The sequence below is a fragment of the Plutella xylostella genome, chromosome 19, assembly GCF_932276165.1.
Source record: "Plutella xylostella chromosome 19, ilPluXylo3.1, whole genome shotgun sequence".
NCBI lineage: Eukaryota > Metazoa > Arthropoda > Insecta > Lepidoptera > Plutellidae > Plutella > Plutella xylostella.
This window is the reverse complement of record NC_063999.1, coordinates 7,387,821-7,408,121: the sequence shown is the minus strand read 5'-3', so window position 1 is coordinate 7,408,121 and position 20,301 is coordinate 7,387,821. Positions and strand designations below refer to the sequence as shown.

General features: G+C 38.9%; 2 protein-coding genes across 3 annotated transcripts in view; one reads left to right on the top strand and one right to left on the bottom strand.

Moving 5' to 3' along the window:
• LOC119690635 (probable beta-hexosaminidase fdl) overlaps positions 1-20,301 on the top strand; it is a 74,476-nt gene that overhangs the window by 31,216 nt on the left and 22,959 nt on the right. The gene's annotated exons all lie outside the window — the stretch shown is intronic.
• Positions 1-20,301, bottom strand: part of LOC119690639 — a 28,398-nt gene that overhangs the window by 7,294 nt on the left and 803 nt on the right. For both annotated transcript variants that reach the window (XM_038106395.2, XM_038106396.2), the window contains exons 2-3: positions 18,495-18,859; positions 9,401-9,548 (exon numbers count right to left, since the gene is read on the bottom strand). In XM_038106395.2, the coding sequence (XP_037962323.2) occupies positions 9,401-9,548; positions 18,495-18,622 (276 nt within the window). In that variant the 5' untranslated portion in view covers positions 18,623-18,859. The remainder of the gene's footprint in view (positions 1-9,400; positions 9,549-18,494; positions 18,860-20,301) is intronic.

Genomic DNA, 20,301 nt, shown 5'->3' with positions numbered 1-20,301 from the left:
TAGTGTCCCATCTAAAATAGTACCAAGTAAACCTAATTACGTCCCCAAAGTACACCAATTTATTACTCGCCTGCGCGCCTAAGCTAACTAAGCGCGGCAGCGCTTTATAAATGAAATGCATTTCAATTCCCGTCCACATGAGCTCTCAGCATTATCCTGCTGAAGGACAGCCGTTTATTTGCCAGCACTAAAGCGCTGACAGCTTAATGGGACCGCTTGAAGCAGCTACGATTTAGAGCAGAGCGTTTTACAGTTTGTACTCGGCGACGGCTGATCAGGCTACAGTGACCCCGGGGGGACGCATTAGCCGCGTCACACCACGAGTGATAGCAGGGGTCTTCCGGTAAACAGTGGTAACTAATCATAGAGTCTATAGTCAGGCAATAAGGTTAGGTATTTCAGGTTCACCACTTCATTAACTATAAAAAAGTTTAGCTACGCTAAGAGGCTATGTTTGATGCGTAATACAGCAATATGTATAAAAATATACCACCTAAAACATGTTTTAAACTCATAACATTTTGATATTTTCCTGCTGAAAATGCTGAAAGTTTATCCGCTGACTGGATGAAATATGAACTCCACATGGCAGTATATAAAACTTTTGTCAGTTGCCGATTATATCGACCCCCAGTTAATTTAGTCCAACAACTAGTTAAATAACTCAACTGAGTCATAGCAACAGGAGCGATAACGCAGTAAAACTTGAACCGAATTCAGTTGTTTACGATCAAAAAGTTTAAGTTAGTTTGCGACAAACATCATTCAACAGCGGATTAGCTAAAGTTAGCCGGCTCAGCACTTGCCTTAAGGATGTAGCTACTTAATAATATTGCTTAATAGGCGATTATAATCTTTATAGCCTGCTAATAAAGTCCTCGTAGCATGCAGTGCTACAGTAGAGAGGCACAACTGGCAATGACCAGCTTATTTTAGCTGTTACAGTGCAGTTTCTCAAACAAGATTAAGCTGCTCAGTAGCAAATTTTCTAGGATGCTCTCGAATCCGATTTTAGACTTTCGGAAAACTACCGTGGAGTGAGGTGTGAGCTACTTTTTGTTTGTATATTTCGGATTGTATAAAATGTTATGTGATCAGTTGGATCTGTTCACTCCACCGCTCATATTTTTACACAATCGATATAGCGTTGCAAATTGATTCGTATATTACCATCTGTTTAGATATACCTATTTGATATGATCTGATTGTTTTTGCCAACTGTTTCCTGCTTGTGATAATGTGTATGATGACGCTATAAGAAAGAGCTATGGAGGGAGCTCTATGTTTGATGACCTTACACTGGCCGTTTCTAATAGCTATATGAGGCAGAATGAACGAAAAAACGATCCCTATCAAACTTTTCCGCAGGAAAACTATAACGCTATAAAATCAAACGCGTTTTTCCATATAAAAACATAATCCCCCCTCAATTTATGAACAGTGAACGAACCCCCAGGAATGGGAAACAATATCCGTAAATTCCGCAGAGCCACCCATAAACAAGGTAAAGTTATTCTTTGCTCCACAGATTAGAAATAATAACCACAGATAACATCTCTAATTCAGCGGTTACTTTAACGAATGAGTTTATGAATTATTAGGCAGCGTTCCACCGAAGATTTCCCATGCTAACAATAATAATTTCTGCTCATTGGCGGTGCAAATGGGCTATTCTGATTGCTTCACTCGTCTCTGGGTATACCGAGTCCGATGCGGATATTTCATACAACTCTGTTATTCGAGTAGGTTAAACACTCGCGAGTAATGAAAAAGTTCCAGTGACATAATGGACTTTATAGTTGTACTTTTGAAGGACAAATCGGAATCTATGCTCCCATGTCAGACATCCTCCATCGAGAGAGCCCTTCTGTGGACGAAGTAAATGAGGTGCGTCTACTTCGGAAAGTGAAGGAAGTGATAATGTGGACAAATAGAGAAGTCGTCGAAGTAGGAAAGTAGACGAAGTAGGAAAGTAGACGAAGTGGGAAAGAGGACGAAGTGGGAAAGTGGACGAACTAGGAAAGTGGATGAACTAGGAAAGTGGGTGAACTAGGAAAGTGGGTGAACTAGGAAAGTTGGCGAACTAGAAAAGTAGATGACATGCCCCTGAAGGAAATGAGCCTTCCGTCGGAAATGCGCCGCGGATGGGCAGCGCTAATCGCTGCCGAGCTGATAAAAATCACATTAGCCCTAATTGGCCCGCTGGTGCCTTCCTCGCCACAGTGCAACAGAGAATAGTAGAGAGAGTTCAGCTCGCTCCAGACTCTCGAGAAAACTACACGAGACGCAGCGAATACGAGAGTTTAGAGGCCTTATTCGGCAGAGCTCGCCAGTAGTTTTAATAGTGAATAGTTTTCGAGACCCGAGACAAAACCTCTCGAAGAGAGTATGAAGCGGGCTTTAAGCTAAGATTCTCAGTAATATACGGGTAATAGAAATCGTGATGAAACCTAAATGCATGAATGTGAATATACTAAGTGGCCGGCTGGCTTGTGTTGTGAGTCTGCTCTGGATTCATCTACATGCAAGGATTAACATTATTTATTTAATACTTGCACAGAATATATAAGTGTATAAAAGGAGGTCTTAATGCTTAACGCATTTTCTACCAGCCAACCAACAGGCGGTACAGGAAAACCAATAATACAAGACTTGTTTTTTTTACTACCATCGCATCGTTTGGCTGCGGGTTCGGTGTTGCCTGATACGGCTTTATATATTCTTCACCATTCAACACTGAATTTTACGGCACTGTACCCTGAAACCATCGCTCGAGAATCGGGTTAAATTAAAAAGGCCACTTACGTAGGCAATAAAACCTTTGTTTAGGTCCTTTTAATGGCGTTCGGTTAATGGTATCGCTATGTGATTGCCCGCCTCGTTAACGATTGACGATGACGCGATACATTGTGGTTATTTTCATACACGTGTTATATTTTATTGAAGATTTCTCAGAGACTATGAACTAGCAAACTTATCGCGAGCAGTACGCAACATAGACCGGTGGATTAATGAGGAAGGCCCTTGCCCTTTCTTATAGTGTTACTAGTGTAGTGTACTGACTGTACATATAGTGTTGTGGTGCTCCTTAAGAGAGAAGATGACAATGGACCTTCTGTACGTGTCCTAAGTTATTGCAAGGTATAATGCGAAACGCTTGCGTCCCGCTCTGTCACAAACAATTCGTGTTCTCCTAAACTTTAGTCTCATTTATTAATCATCTTGTAACTTTTCGTTGGCGCTCGTAACGTTCACCTACGTTTATTGTGTTACATTTTTTACGTCACGACAAACCTGCAGGCATTCCATTTAGCCTTGGCTGTACACGCAACCCTGTGTCCGACGTAAACAGTCTTTATTTACGTCACATTAGGGGACAAGTTGGGGTGAGTGATTGAGAGTGACGTGCGTCAGTGTGACCAACCCTGACGTATATGAGGAGAATAAATAAGCGCTCCGTGGTATTGCCACTCTGACTCTTTTTAACCACACAAACGTCCGGTGTTATTATAAATTTGACGTGTGTATTTAAGGAGTCTATTTCAGGGCGCATATTTTTCCAAAACACTCGAAATATGAACGTATGAAAGTGAAACCCTAAATGTCAAGGTTAAATATTGTATTTAAAAAACCCACAACAGAAATTTCCTGATGGCTAGCAACAACGCGTGTTAGTAGTACAAAGTAACGTGTTGACAAATTGATTAATTAAAACAGCCTTTATTCATTTATATAACAGCTCTGCATTCCATTCTTTTCGATACTAAAAGCACTTAGACACTCGTAAACTCAATTAATTAAAACTATTAGCTTATTTAATATGCAAGTAAACAAAGCCTGGATATCGCCGTGCGGTTGTTAACCCCTCGTGCATATTCCATTCATAGCACTAGTCACTTGGCATCTGATACCGTCAGACGAAAATAGTCTGTGATGCAATTGAATAGGATTATGGAGAGAGGTCTGCCAATGCGGTGTGGGGGACTAGTGGATGTGAATGCAGTTACAACGGTAAGCGTGTAATCAGGGTAAATGCGCTCGTTGACGTGTGGCGCCACGCGCGGCGGAAAGCGGAAACTGGTTGGAAGAATTAAACCTCTTCGCGAGTGGCGTTCAAAAAGTGGTTTAATTACCTTCGACGGTGAATTAAACATAGTGTATATAATTGATAATGATATGTTCCAACTGCTAGCTGTTTCAAATAAAGCTATTGTAAAATTTCATTACAATCTATCAAAGTCTTTCTGAATAATGTATGTTTCTTTTAAAGCCAACATATTTGACTGACATCCTAATCCTAACTATCCTAACTTCCTAACTAATATTATAAATGCGAAAGTAACTGTGTCTGTCTGTCTTTCTGTCTGTCTGTCTGTTACTCTTTCACGCCAAAACTACTGAACGGATTTTATTGAAATTTGGTATACATACGGTCTAGACTAGACCCTGGGAAAGAACATAGGCTACTTTTTATCCCGGAATTCCCACGGGAAAACTTTTTAAGGCGAAGCGAAGCGCGCGGGAACAGCTAGTAATACATAATATTAAGTACATACAGATAATTATGTAGTATAATAAATTGGCCGAAAAAAATAAAAAAAACACAGTTAGACGCCCAACAACAAAACCCCGGAACTAAACCGGCAAACCCGGACTGACCGGATCCGGCCACGGCTCGCCGGACAGACAGTCGGGTTTATAACGAGACGTATTGCCCTCATTGTGTACAAAAGGGTTACTCTAGATCTAAGGGGAGATGGTGTCATGCTATCGGCACGTTTAACACAAGGAAGAAGAAGAAGAATAAATCTTTATTCAAAGAAAACAACTTATGCTATTACATACATCCCACAAAACCAAATGTTAATATGGTTTGACTGTGGGTAAGGAGATATTATTATAATCTAACCATGATAAGCGCGCACCATTGCTCCAAAACTTAAGTTTTTCGTTAGCTAGAGTGACCTCCGAGTGGACGCCTATCACTACCATACAGCTCAATTTACGAAGTCGATGAAGTCAAAAATGTTACATTTAACTGTTCTCCTTTTGTGTTTTCTTTTTTTGGGTAGGGTACTGATTTGGGGTTTGGGTATCGTTAAGATTAGATGTGATAGTATAGTGTCAATACATTATCTATATTTTATAATTGCAAATCCAAATGTAGGTACTTCAGCCAAAAAAAAAAAATTTTGATAGGTACCTACATTAAAATACATTCCTTCAAATAAATTTGACATAGATCCTTACTGCATAACAGTTCGAAAACAGACACCATAAATCCAGTTTAAAATGCATTTAGTCAATAATTAACCAGTAAACCGAAATGTGATTTTGATTAATGACAAATTTATACATAATTTATCATAACTGAATATAGTATTTTGCAATAAGGTTGCGGTTCAGGCCGGATATTGAGCAATCCCGGGCCGGAAGTAGATGCATCACGGGAATTGCTTCAGCAGACCAAGATGTCAACTGGCATAGATCGATATTTAGATATTTTAAAATAAATAATTTGAAAACTTTGACTACATACACTCACGTGCAATGAAAAGGTTCCACGAGAAAAGCACAAAATTACTCCTAGATGAAAAAGGCTAGCTTAATGACGGCTTCTACAACATTGAAGTACATTTAAAAGAGCATCAGGATATTACCAACTAAAAATGATTAGAATTTGTTCAAATTTTAAATTAAAAGTTTGAAAAAATTAAGGTTGTTTGATGTTAGAATTTTGTGAGTGGAACTGGAACTTTTGCATTGCCCGTGATTGTAGCCGTACATGTATACACCAAAAGTGTAGACGGTAGAATTAGGGTTTCTTTCTTCTTATTATTATTATAAAATCTTTATTGCACATAAAAACATTGTACAAAGGCGAACTTAATGCTAGTAGCATTCTCTACCAGTTAACCTTTGGTGGTGTCGAGAAAGTGGTTGGTAGTGCGATAGGCTGAGAGGAGAGAAGTTTATTTACTGAAATTGAGACACAGAGATATACTCTTAAATTGTTTGGTACAGTGGTTAAAGAATGAGATTTCAGTCTATAGATTTAATTCAAAAACGATTTAATAATCTGCCTCAACCTACATCATTCATACCCGTAGGTACAGAAGAGTGGATGGCATGTCGACTGCCATTTATGTGATTCATAATTAACTGGCACCTATCACTAACAATAATATCTTCTGAAGGATATAATCATCACGCCATGTTTAAACATTAAACAGTCGACAACAAATATAAATATAGCTACTTTAAAACTATTCTGGTATCACAGACCTGTAATACAAGTGTGTGTCTGGTACAGTATTTAACTATTGTAATGTTTGGACGTATACTTGGCCCATCTGGGCATCAAAACCGGAATCGCATAACTAATGAAGTTTTAAAAAATATTCTTCTCTTGGTATTTATTTAAGTCAACGTATAATATGTTTCAAATTTAATAGGCGCGGGCAGTAACTTTTCTCGCTTCCTACTATAATGAGGTTTCTAATTATTATGTAATTTTTGCTCACACTGCGTCTCACTAAGAAAATAATTAAATTATCTGGTGGAACGCGCGAAATGCACTCTCATTATTTCGTAGCACCATAAAGTGCTACGGGCTACGGCGTAGCGGATCGTAGCGTGCTACGAGCTACGAAGATACGCTTCAGGAATTTTCGCTGTTTTTCTTTCCCAATATTATTATGAAAAATATTTACATAAAATTAATTATTTATTTACTTATTGTTATTGCTATATTCTAAGGTATTATGTATGGTATGTATTTTTGATTAAATTGGATAACGTTACAAATACGTTCGTTTAGAAAAGTTTTTTTTTGCGGAAAGTCGCTCCAGAATTATTTATTAACGTACACAACAACGATTTTTATATAACCTATTTGAAAATATATTAAACGATAAAAGAGTCCTGCCTATGTATTTATAAAGTTATTGCAATTTTAAAGTATGATAGTTTGCAGTTTATATTAAATTCATTTCGTTTACTGCCGCTTTCCTCTGAACCATATCTTACTTTAACGACCAAATCAAAAAGTTTTTAGAATAGTTTTAGGCATCAGCTATATAAAATTTTACGTTTATTCATATTATTCTTTTTTCATTATTATAAAGTAAATAAAATAACGATGTTTGTAACAACATCCCACGAAAGCACTCCCTTATCGACAAAGAGCTTTCATAACAATCCAGCAGCTTAAAAACTTTTTCATACTCTTGCTTCTATACAGCCAACAAATTGTTAAACCCGTCAACTATGCACGCAATGTACGCCAAACTAGGAGCTTGTTTTGTTGCAACGATTCTATTGTTGTTGTGGCATTCACTTCGCCTTAGCTTATTTGTGTAACATTACCGCTTCTGGATTACCAAATATTTGTTCTGGTAGCTATTGGTCTGTGGCGTAGTGCTGGCAAAGATATTCCGTCTCATTTAGAGGTTGCTTAATAGCGTGGGTTTCTTATAAAATATACAAAATTAATGACAGATGTGTCAAAAGTCAACCACTACTCCCTGGTTATGCTCTAATCTAACCGACTATGGAGAAATTGGCACTTAGCGTGTCGGCATTTTCCACCGTGCTGATTTGCGAGTGAAAATGTTGAATTACCCAGTCGCATAAGTGGTCAGTAGCTGACTGCTCAGAATGCACCAGCCGTACATTGAGGCGCGAGGGTCATTGTGATAGAACAAGGATAGAACTGACGAGAGAGCGACTATATAAGTATTTTCAGATACCTATTCAAATCATCCCACATAACTATCCCAACAAAACAAATTGTTTGATATTCTAATAACTAGTTTCATTTCAATGGTGATTAAAAAACTCTACAAATCAAGATGGAAAATTTCAACGTAACATATTTTTCTATGCGGTTTTCCGGGCGATATTAAAAAGCCTATGTATGAATTGCTATTCATATAGAGGGATCCATGAATGCACTTGAATATCGATATCAGTGCTTTGCGTATGAATAGGGACCTAGGAAATGCATTGAAGCCTAGACACCTGAGCTTCTGGCGCTATGAATTAATAGTCGATGATTAGATAAATATTATGTACATGGATAAGTTAAACCTTTTTATGATAACATATTCTGACATAACATGAGGAAACTTACATTGTTTGAATATTTCAACTAATTAAGTTTATTATCCTCTCACTATGTAGGTATAACGAACTATAGAATAAAAATACAGGCATTTAAAGACAAATCATATACAAAGATATCTCTTCCTGTTTGTCGAATTTTGTAAGTTTTGTTTTTGTAAGTAATAAACTTTACTGGCAGTGTATTTGGAGTTACACCTTTTCTTTAGTTTTTTAAAGCTTATAATATAAATCAATATTAGAGCACAACATTATATTCACGATCTTGAAGAGAACTGATACATATCCCTGTCTCTTGGACACTTGGCTTACTCGACAGTGGAACATCAGGCGAGCAAATTGATGACCCTTCACCCTGACGTGATTACAAAGAGGTATAGCGCAAACTGTCCATAGAGGAGATAGACCAACAGTACCCATGATCGATACTCGATACACTTGCTAAGTGCCGTTGCTTGCGAAAAAATGCTGTTTAAATTTAGAACTCTAATGCATTTAACTTGTATCGTCAGTGTAATTGGTAAAACATTGAAATGCAATTAACATTATGTTTGTTTTTTTGGTAAATTTATTTAATCCGTATTAGAATATATAATATGTGACTTCTGGAGTGTTTAAATCGTAGCAACATCTTTCCTAGCAAATAATCGCTGTGTGTTAATGTACTCGTAAATCGCGGATTTGTATGCTACTTATTTACTAAACTCTGTATACGGTAGTTCACATACTGTTTCTATGTCTGCGTCTTGACTGGTTAAGACAAGAATGTGTAGTGTATGGAAGATTATAATCTACCGTCTGCTGAAGTAGCAGTATAGTCCTTCAATTTGATTAACTTGGGAGGGGATACCGATAACTATGCCCCTAGTTCGCATAGTTATGTAAACTATTGATTGCTTCGACTAGATAAGCTAGCATACTTATTATGTTACAAGTGGTATGTAAATGTGGATTCTACATTTATGTTACTCCCACAAGATATCGCACTAGACATTGGGGTAATTTGCATATCGTATGACCGTTTCCCTCTTTGAGATGTAACTAAAAAACCCTTTAAATTTGGTTACATTTTATGTCTCAAAATATGTGTATTAAAAACTTAAATACTCGAAGACATAGAAAACCTTCGTCAGTTAAAAAACATTAAACATGACTTCTAGCATGTCGACCTTAAAAAACCATAAGTCAATCGATAACTTCCACAGACAGCTGCCGCCTCCCATGCAGTTTCTATGCATAATCGATGAAAGCAGCTACTTAATAGTAGGTCACTTACTTGGTGCACATGTAGAGTGGTGCGGGCGTCGGCGCTGACCGTGTAGACGCCTCGGGGGCAGGGTGCCGTGTCGTCGGGCTTGTCCAGCGGGCGCGAGCGCGGCCAGCACGCGGCGCACACGGCCACCAACACCCCGCACAACGTTGCACTGTTGGATCGAAAAGTTGGTTGTAATGATGTTGGACGCTGTCGATTGCAACGATTGTTGGAAAATAAATGTGAGGTTTTTGTGAGTGGAATTGGTAGCTGTTCATAGTTTTTATCACGATTAGACTCAATTTATGATTACAATGATTAAATATCTAAGCTATGCCAGAGCGATGTCTAAAACCGATCTAACTTTTTGAATTACGATACCCCAAAGACCCTGAAGGGAAAAACTTTGTTGCTCTTTTTTCTATTTTTTCAACTATTAATAAGATTGCGAACTTCTGTGCCGTATTTTTTGCGAAACATTTCTAAAGTCCTGAGCACATATTGGCACACATCGGTTTGATGTTTAAAATGGTGGCCTACCTCTATATTTTTTGTCACGTTCCGTCTCTTGATATGTATTTTTCCCGTCATTTAGATTTACAGACCGGCGTCTGCGGAAATGTACCCGCGGAGGTAAATTAAGGTCAGATAAAAAGGTTATGTTATCTGCAAAAGTCATATTGGATGCTTTCCCACGAAAAAAATATGTTTTACCGGCATGATAACTGTTGTGAAATATGGTAGATGGTAGTAGAACCATGCTACGTACATCTTAAGGCATTGTTATCGGTTTGCATCGGTCATTGTATTATGACTGTGCTGTAAGTTTCAGAATAATGTAGGTATATCATAATGTGCATTTTCGGTTTATCAAGTCGATATACCTACCATATCTCTCTCTACATACCTTTATCCAGTCGTTTAAAAACATAACTATACGTTACAAAACCTTTCGCGAGCCAAAACAAAAGCGCCGTTAATGCTTATCCGGTATAAAAAAACACGCTTGGCTGCTTTCCGGAGGACCTCGAATTACACGGCAAATGGAAACTATCAGGGAACGCCGGCCCGACGTGGAAATTGTAGAAAACAACCGATACCGAGTTACGAGCCGCTCCTCCAAGTTTATTCCCTGCTCGGGGCTGCCAGCGGCACTCGGAGTAATTCCCCGAATTGACGCGCTTTTTACTAACTTCAAATGACACAGCTGAAAGTGTTTAGACGTTTTATGTCGCTTTCTGTCACTTCAGCTGAAATCGTAGCAAACCAATAACCTCGTGCCAGTGTAACCTTCAACTTTAAACACTGCGGTAATCTGGCAAATTAATCGTTTTCATGCCTTTTATCACGAAAGTTTATCAAGGCTTAAGGTGAAGTGTAAGGCCAACCAGCGCCGAAAAACTATTAGAACTTCCGTTTGAAAGCGTTTTTCCCAAAATTGCCACGTTTCACGCCCTCTTCATGCTAATTTTTTTTAACCTATCTCCCAATACCCTGTACCTATCTAAAATGTAGAAGAACAGTTTAAATATCAAGCTGAAGTTGTGAAGTTTAGTCAACATTTTGAGCAGCGTAATCAGATCTGGAACTGCCGACAAAGTTCCGCGGTTCTTCAGATGGGTTGACAGATAAGCTGGCTGGTGTCGACCGTAAATTAACTCACGTTCGCCACTTCCTGCTTCCGGTAGTCGGCCATTTTGTTCTTAGATTTAAGATAACTTTTTAGTTTTTAAAAGATAAAAATCTTTCGTTAAATATTAACTATTTCTTTCCTTATCTAACTGAAATATGTTTGACACACAAAGGAAGAATACACAAGGACTTTGTATAGAATACATCAGTTATTTATTTTCGCATCTCTAAATAATAAGTCCATGGTACTATATTATTCTGCCACAAACATATCCAACCCCGCATATTTATCCCGCCAATCAAACACATTTTACGAAGTTATTGCCAAAAAAAAAAAACGCGTACTACTCTGTGCAAGAATTCTTAGACTCATAAGTGATGTATATAATATGTTGTATTAAATATAAGATAGGTACCTACTTACTTTTATAACTTTAAAATAATATATATTTTAATTAACATACCTATTATTAGTGTGTCTACTAACAATGTGTATGACGATTGGACGATGTATTCATTTAAACATAATTATTTGAAATTATTAATACTATAATATTGTGATAATTAATTTAATGTAATGTTAATTCTAATGACCTGTAATGCTTATTTATCAATAAATGAATATGAATATGAATACAAATAGGTAAATAATTAAAACTGAAGTATTTTTTTCTATAATTCTGTTTTCATCCGAAACACAGCTACGGTTTGTTACGCTTTTATGTGTTCAAAATACGGATACTTTTGTGCTGGAATTCTCTAAGGAAAACTTAGTGACTGTAGTAAGTACAATCTGTACATAAAGTATCAGTATCACTTTACTGTACAACTCCGTGCCCCAGCTCCCAGCACACATTACATGTCCAATTAGAATTGTCACCACTGCCTTCAAGCGTCGCGCTGGGACCCTCTCGGGTATTCATATACAAGATTAACTGCTACTGAGATTTGTGGCAGACGTTCGCCATTGTAATTAAGTTTTTAATTGCGTGTTTATGAAGCTGAAACTTCAGAAGACTTGTGTAGGAAAGAATTTAAATTTTGACTCACAGTTTTCCACTGCTGCTAGCGATGTTAACAACAGTTCAATATTTATATGATTTATCAGTTTTATTGGTATTATAATAATTTATTTATTTAAATAGACAACTTAGGCCCAATGTGTTAGTAACAATGTTCTTATTCTATGTTAGTATCCTAATTCTACACACATTTACAGGTACAACTTATTAATAATTATTACAACTATAACCAGGGTACTGGTAAATGACTATATGTATTTGACCAATACCCCAGCCAGATGGCACATGATGGGCGAGTCGTAGCTCCCGCCTATTGTCCTCAGAATGGAGTTGGAGCTGGCCCGCACCCTGCAGAGCAATGAGGCCGCCCTCTTTCGCATAATGGCATAAAAGTCATCAGTGCGCGCCTCCGTGAACATGCCCGACGCACTGCAGTATTATATTGGACTCGCAGGGCGCTCATCATCTTCTGCGTGACGCTGATCCAAAGGCTGCTCGTGTAGAATACTTGGCAGTATGCTTTAAAAAGCGAAATTTTGACTTCCCTGCTACAACGAGCAAACCTGCGAGCCAGCATGTTGCATCTGATGGCCAGCGCCCTGCGTTCCCTTTCAACGTCAGCATGGTCCTTGAGGTCGTCAGTCACAAGGTGTCCGAGGTACTTGAACTCATGTACCCGCTTCAACTGTGCACCATTGAGGGTAATAGCGGACACACTATCAAGGCAGGTGCTGACGGCTCCAAACACCATGCACTCGCTCTTCTTGGCATTGTATAACAGGCCGTGAGACAGAGCATACGCTTCACACGCACGGAGAAGTTCCCTCAGCGCTCTGACTGTAGGGCTCAGCAGCACCATATCGTCAGCATAGCTGATATTGTTAATACTAACATCGTCAATGCGACAACCGATCCTCTTGCTGCTGAGCCCCACAATCAGATCATTTATGTACAGATTGAAGAGCTTGGGAGATGTGATCCCCCCCTGCCTCACCCCGCACTCCAACCTGTACGATGAAGAACACTTACCGGCCCATCTCACATTGTTTACCTGATTCAGGTACCAAAACTGAAAGATGCGCAACAGCTGTGCCGGCACACGTCTCTCCCGGAGTTTAGCCCAAAGCACATCGTAAGACACAAGATCGAAGGCTTTCGAAAGATCTAGAAACGCAGCATATACTGGTGTTTGTCTTTTTGTGTAGTACTGGACCGTGTGCTTCAGGCTAAGGATAGCACTTTCTGTGGAGAGACCAGGTCTAAACCCAAATTGTGCGTCGTGTAGATTTAGATATCCCCCCTGCACAGAGTCCAGCAGGCTGTCGAGCACCTTCGCTACAATAGTCGCCAGTGAGATGGGCCGATAGTTGCCCTTGTCCGCCACGTCCCCTGTTTTATTTTTAACTATGGGAACAACCACCGTTCTCATCAGATCAAGTGGGAGGTGCGAGTGGCCCATACACAGCGACAGAAACATTCCCAAAACACGTGGCAGGTGGACACCCGCGCATTGAAGGTGCTCGATGCTGAGGCCATCATGACCTGGTGACTTCCCTCTGGTCATTTTCCTTAATACAAATGCCACCTGTGAGGCAGAGAAACGAACTAGGTCAGCATCACAACAGGCCCCAGCATCAACCATCCGTTGCTGCGGTGAACCTAGGGGAGACTGCACATTAAAGTGATCTACAAACAGGTTTGCAATCTCCTCCGGCTTATTGACACCCGAGACGCTCACAGGCAGTCCAGGCTTAACCTCAAGTTTCTTTGTGGACTTCCAAAACTTTTTGAAATCTTTGGAGGCACGATGTGACGCTATAATGTCGAGCCTAACTTGTTCTTGTATTATGTTATGCCTATTATACGAACTTTATGACGTACATCTAAAAGCTTAAGTACGATTAAATACCCCTATAGTTATTGTCTAAAATAACATCATCGAGGGATAATAAATCATCGAATGAAATCCAAGCCCCGCCATAAAGTAGCTAATAGATAAATCATCGGCCCAAGATCTATATTTACTGATGGCGTAATTGATTGATTGTACTGATTAGCGTTGTGAGATTAGTGCGGCCACCAGTACCCTTGTGATTCACTTGTGATTGATTCATGTTACGAAAAACTATTCGTTCATTACAACTTAACAATTAAGTTGCGAAACGACTTGTTTGTACCAACCTTCAGGCAGGTTATAAATGATCGAAGGTAACCGCTGACTGAAAAACATGGCTTACAAGTTTGGGCCACTCTATTTTTGGGGCTATTTACGTCAGACGCTGTATTATCTATTTGTTGATTTCGATAATCTTTATTTACCTTTACAGAGCCATGGGGGTGAATTTCCCGCGGCCAAAATTTGCGTGGCATCAATGAAATCGGTACTAAAAAACAAAGTTCTAATTTTCTAATATTTTTTTCCGGTTATGTGGAATAGTAATCTATATGAAGCACTAAATATTTTATCAATAGGATTAATGGATACTTTACAAAAAAATATTAAACCTCCAAATCTTTCATTGCCGTGTTTGTCCCCAGGTCATCTCGTTTTGTATTATTCTTCATTGATGAAAAAATATTGAGTGTTTAGATTTAAACTTAGTTTCATTTGATACATTAGTAGTTAAAGTATTGTTACGAAATACATTTATTCAAATAAATAAAGAATATAACGAACGGTAAGTGAAAATCCATGTGTCCCAGAACTACATTTCATCGCCGTGACCTAAACATGATCAAGGATATTGTTTTATCTATGAACTTGGGTCCCCCCCTCGGTGCGCTAATCGTTTTTTACAAGTGTTGCCTAACTACTCGACGTGGAAAGAGGTACACAGGTGTCCACGTTTTCGCGCTATAGTGAAAGTTATATTTGTTTTTGGTCACTGGACATTTTTTCTTTCATCGCCGTGGATAGATATAACTTCTATAAAATTAAGTTTGTCTTCTTGTGTAAGCATTCAAAAGAAAGCATTTTGAAAATATTCATCTTATAAAGTGTTTGTTTCTTCGAATAGTAAATACATTTTTTGTTATTTATATTTAATGGCTTGATTTTCATCGCCATGCTTTCATTTCCGTGGTTTCCGTGGTCAAAATTTGCTATGGCAATGAAAAAAAAGTCACGGCAATGAAAAAAATTTCATCGCCATGTCTTGTAAAATAATATGTATTCATTGCCGTGGCCTGGTTATTCATTTCCGTGGCCAGGTTATTCATTTCCGTGGCCAGGTTATTCATTTCCGTGACATATGTTTTCATCGCCATGGTATGTACGATTAGGCAAATAAAAATATATTTACCATCTTTTGTAATACAGTTAATAATACCGATCACTGAAATTACCTACAAACTTGACTTGTCAAATTACCTTTTTTTGCAGTTCGATAAAACGGGCGCGTATCGCGATGTATAAAAACTAAATGTATAATTTATCATTAATAACAATCACAAAATAAGTATTATTATCGTCACAGGACTAAGGTTACCGACATAGCTGTCAAAATGTGCAAGCTTAGGCAGGTAGCCGGTAGTAGCTGGATTAGGAAGGCTGAGGACCGAGTGTTGTGGCGCTCCTTGGGAGAGACATATGTCCAGCAGTGGATGATTATAGGCTGATGATGATAAAATACATTTCATATTATTATATCAATTAAAATATACTTTCATTTAGCATAGAGCTCATAAAATATTCTATCATATCACGTAATCTGTGTAAAATCCATCAACATCCACAACACCATCAAAACCCCTAGCACCAAAACCTTAAGATAGGTGCGATAACAAGGAAAGCGAGGAGGAGCGGTTAAGTGCACATGCTGCGCCCCACTTCGCTGTTGACGAACATGTGCACCTAACTGCACCTATCTTTAGGTTTTCGTGCTTTTGGTGGTTTGTTCGGTGATTTGTAATTCAGCACAGATCATGTCACATAATATATTTTAAAATTAACAGTTCGTATACTTTATAATATTATCATCATCATCATCATCTCAGCCATAGGACGTCCACTGCTGAACATAGGCCTCCCCCAATGATTTCCACCTTGTCCGATCGGAGGCGGCCCGCATCCAGTGCTTCCCCGCGGCCGGTACGTGGTCTCCTACTTGAGGACTCTTCTGCTCCACTGACCATCAGTCCTTCGAGCAATGTGTCCGGCCCACTGCCATTTCTGCCATTTGACTCGATAGGCCATGTCGGTTACTTTGGTTCTTCTATGGATCTCTTCATTTCTGATTCGATCACGTAGAGATACTCCGAGCATAGCCCTTTCCATAGCTTGCTGGTGACTCCGAGCCTATTTAAGAGGCCTAAAGACCACGTCTCGGCACCGTAGGTCATCACTGGCAACATGTATAATATAATACTTAATGAAAATATAGATGTTATACTAAGTAAGGTTAATTATATGTTTTGAACGATATTAATGTGAAATTAAACATTTCGTTTTTATAAGTTGCAATACGAACCTCATAATACTACTTAAAGAATTCCATACTACATTCTTTATTATTTTATACATACTGTCGTTCTTTCTTTCGTTTCAATATCTATCCAAATATTTCTACCATACATAATCTGTCTAAGTTTCCCTAACAGTTTTTTTTTTATTGCAGTGGATTGATTCTTTCATATCCATAGCACAGTTCTTTCATTGCCGTGGACGTTAGTTTCATTGCCGTGGATGTTTTTTTCATTGCCGTGGACGCTTATTTCATTTCCGTGAACGCATGTGTCATCGCCGTGGCACGAAATTTTTGATCATCTGTATCTCGTTAAGTTTTTAACTTATCTGATAGCCATTAAGTAAGAACACTAACATTAACAAAAACTTTAATAAAAGCGCTTTTTCAATATAAAAAACCTAAAGATAAAAAAGTCCACGGAAATGAAGATTTTTTAGGACTTGTTGAAATCCACCCATGGAGTGATATAGGCACTCGCCAAGAACGCGGAATAAACGTGTTTATTCAGTATTCGGGTCGCCTTTTTTTCGTGTTATCTGTCATTTTCCCTGCAATATCGCCCAATTTAACCGTTCCAGGCGGTTTTTATAAGGTTTTTTTAAGTCCCGTGTTTATGTAAATAAGCTCGTGTCTCCCTTAAAGACAATATCCGACACGAGTGCGAGAATCTCTCGCCCGAAGTTCTCGCTGAAGTGATGAGAAATGCCATAAAACAAGCCCGTATGGCAATCAATTGTGACGGTGCCATTTGGCCGATATCGTCTTCTCGACTTTACCAATAAAATTGTAAAGGTTCAAATAAACATAATCAAAAAACCGAATCGAAGTTTTTGCATTTAGAAAATAATGAGAGCCAATCAACATCCGATGACATATTTTGGTCCACCTTGTATTTTTTCAAAAGTTATGAGCGGATAGCATCGTGGGTTTAACTTTACAGGCAAAAGCGTACGTGGTATTAAACGAGGGGCTTTGGTGAAAGATTTCGCAGCGGATTTTTAGACAAGATCGAGCCTTAGCTCGGCGCCGTCACGGAAGACAAATGGATCCAATATCACGAAATATTCGGCAATCTGAGCAAACTCACACCACACTTGACTGCTGATGTGAATAAAATTAATTCATTGCCTTTTCTTACTTCAATATAGCATGTGTAATATTTTATACACGGATGGGTAACTCAAAATTAAACTTATGTATTAAATTCCAGTTAACGTCGTGAATAATTACAATAAACATCTTATCATGTTCATTGTTCAGAACAAATCAATGTCGGTAAATTGAAAGCAATCGATGCATTAACTTTTTCCTTAACGGACTGATTCACCGAGGGACGTCCCCGAATGGATGCCAGTCATGTGTCGAATCATGTCTCAGATATATCCGGCCTCCTTACCGAACTTAAGCCGCAGGCTTGACGAGACAATATGGAACCTTATCTCCTCGTGTCAGGGTCAATAATGCAAATGGCTACAAGTTAGCGTGTCGGTTACATAGCTGTTCCTCTAAATTCCCTGGCAGTTATGTAAGCCTGGTATTCGCACTGTCTAAAAAGTCGGAACTTTGTAAATCCCTCGGCAATTTGTGACATTATTGTTTACGGTTTAGGGAAGGCTTGTTTATAGTCACCTAGGTATTGTTAGGTATAGCAGGAAAGGTTACTAAGATCTCATCAAACTTTATTTCCAAAAGTTACTGAGGAAATACTTTTTGAAGTTAAAAAAAATCATCATTAAACTTTAATATAACACTTATACCATAACCTCAATCAAATCCACTCTAAGCCCTCAGCTATTCTTCTCTCCTAATAACTCTGGGAATCTTAGCCGCGCCTGAAGGATTTAGTGGGTAATAAAATGAATGACTTTGCAGCTGCCTTGCAGTAAAATACTTCGTCCGGTGGCCGCGAAATACGATTTGATCATCATAAAACTGTTATGACGTACTTATGATGGGGACATATTGAGGTTTATCTAGTGATTGGGGTTGAACACGAACCTGACGAAGAAGACGCTGACGCCGTACTGTGGGTTCTCTGTTTGCACGACGTCCGGCTGCGTGTGGTTGTAGTAGTGCCGCGCGTGGGACACGGCAGCCACGGCGGCGAGGCGCTGGGTGCCGCCCATGGCCCAGCCGAGCGGGCTGCGCTGCGCCGCGGCCGCGCCGGCGCCCGCCACCAGCCACGCGCGCCGCCAGACAGCCACCACCGCACCCGCCGCAGCGACTCACCCAGCAACACCGACGAGCGAAGGACTGATGTTTTCTTTTTTATTGCTATTTCTTTATCACCAGTCTTTTTACCATATTAAGAAAAAGTTCCGGTATCAACTCGGCTTCTTCCGGATGCTCTGGCCAAAGCACATCTGAAACAAATTTTAATGCGTATCGTCATCGTGGATTTTTAAGTGGTGATTTGATTACTTCGGAAAGCATTTATTTTTGGAAAGCAACTTAGCATTTCCGTGGAAATGTGTACGTGATGGAACTGCCAAGATGGCGGCCGTCCGCCAAGAGCAACAATAACTGTAATTAAATGGATTCTAACAAATTCCGCTCAGTCGGAACAAACTTCAAGTGAATTTACAATTAGTGGAGTTAGTAGAAGAAGGCCTGGATGCATGCCTCGTCTGCAACTAGGTACTCCGCTAATGCCGAGACAAAGGACCTCTCGAAACAGTTTGTTATTGAATTTGTTTATGTTTTAGCGTCTCGCTCAATCGGAATATTATGTAAATTTGATTTGATTTTCTCAACAGATAGAAAGAGTTTCTCCATTGGACGCTGTTTTATGATTTGCGTTTTGTTTTGTTTACTGTTTCAGTTAAAATGTTAATTCGTCCATTCATTTCTGTTTCTCGTTTTATAGACGAGTCGGTTAGTAAATGTACCATTCACGGGTTTTGCTTTATTCATTAATGGCATATTCAATTATACCGAAGCCAGTGGTATGAATGAAATTAATATTATATTCAGGAACTTGAAATAACAATAAATACTTAAAACTATAAAGTTACACAATAACTATGGCCTACAAGTTTCAATTGCGTAAGGATTCTGTTACTTTACCAACAAATAACTTTAAATCGATTTTAATTACACCGTCTCCGAGAGGAAGGTAATCCAACAATAGTGTAAACAACAGACACACAGACAAGACAGAACGACAACAGGGAACCGCCGACAGCAGTCGGTTAATTATGCATCGTAGCCGCAAACGGAGGGGAGTGTACTTACTTATATAACATTCCTTGTACCTACTCGGTATTGTAACTATTGTACGTACAATTTGCTATTATTCAGCATTTACTGCAGTTTTTCAGGGGGAAAGGGGTATTAACGGATAGCACGTGTATGTGTGTGCGCTGTTTGGTTTCGTAGACTGGATATAGATATTAAAGATGCATCGTTGCAATCGCGGTATTTTTTTTCGCAGATTACCTAGTTTGTCGCTCATTTGTCACCATAATATTTAATCCGTTAGATTTAATATTGTTATTGTTAGTTTAACGTGTGTCTAGTATTTTTGGTAAGAATAAGAAGACACTTAAACGTTATCGCCCTGATTAGCTGAACCTGTCAAAAATAAGGTCAAATCGTCTTCAAAATTTTATCCTTCCACAACTTATTCGGTTTCTAATGTTGACAGTGAAATGATTTCAATCAAGCAAATGTTTCCTGATTTCCGTGTAACATATTTTTAAATCTCTGTCCAAATATTCATTCGGAACGAAATACAAAAATGGCGCTTTCAATGGGCAGAGATCGGCGGCTGTTGTAAACATAAACAAAACTAATATCGCACACG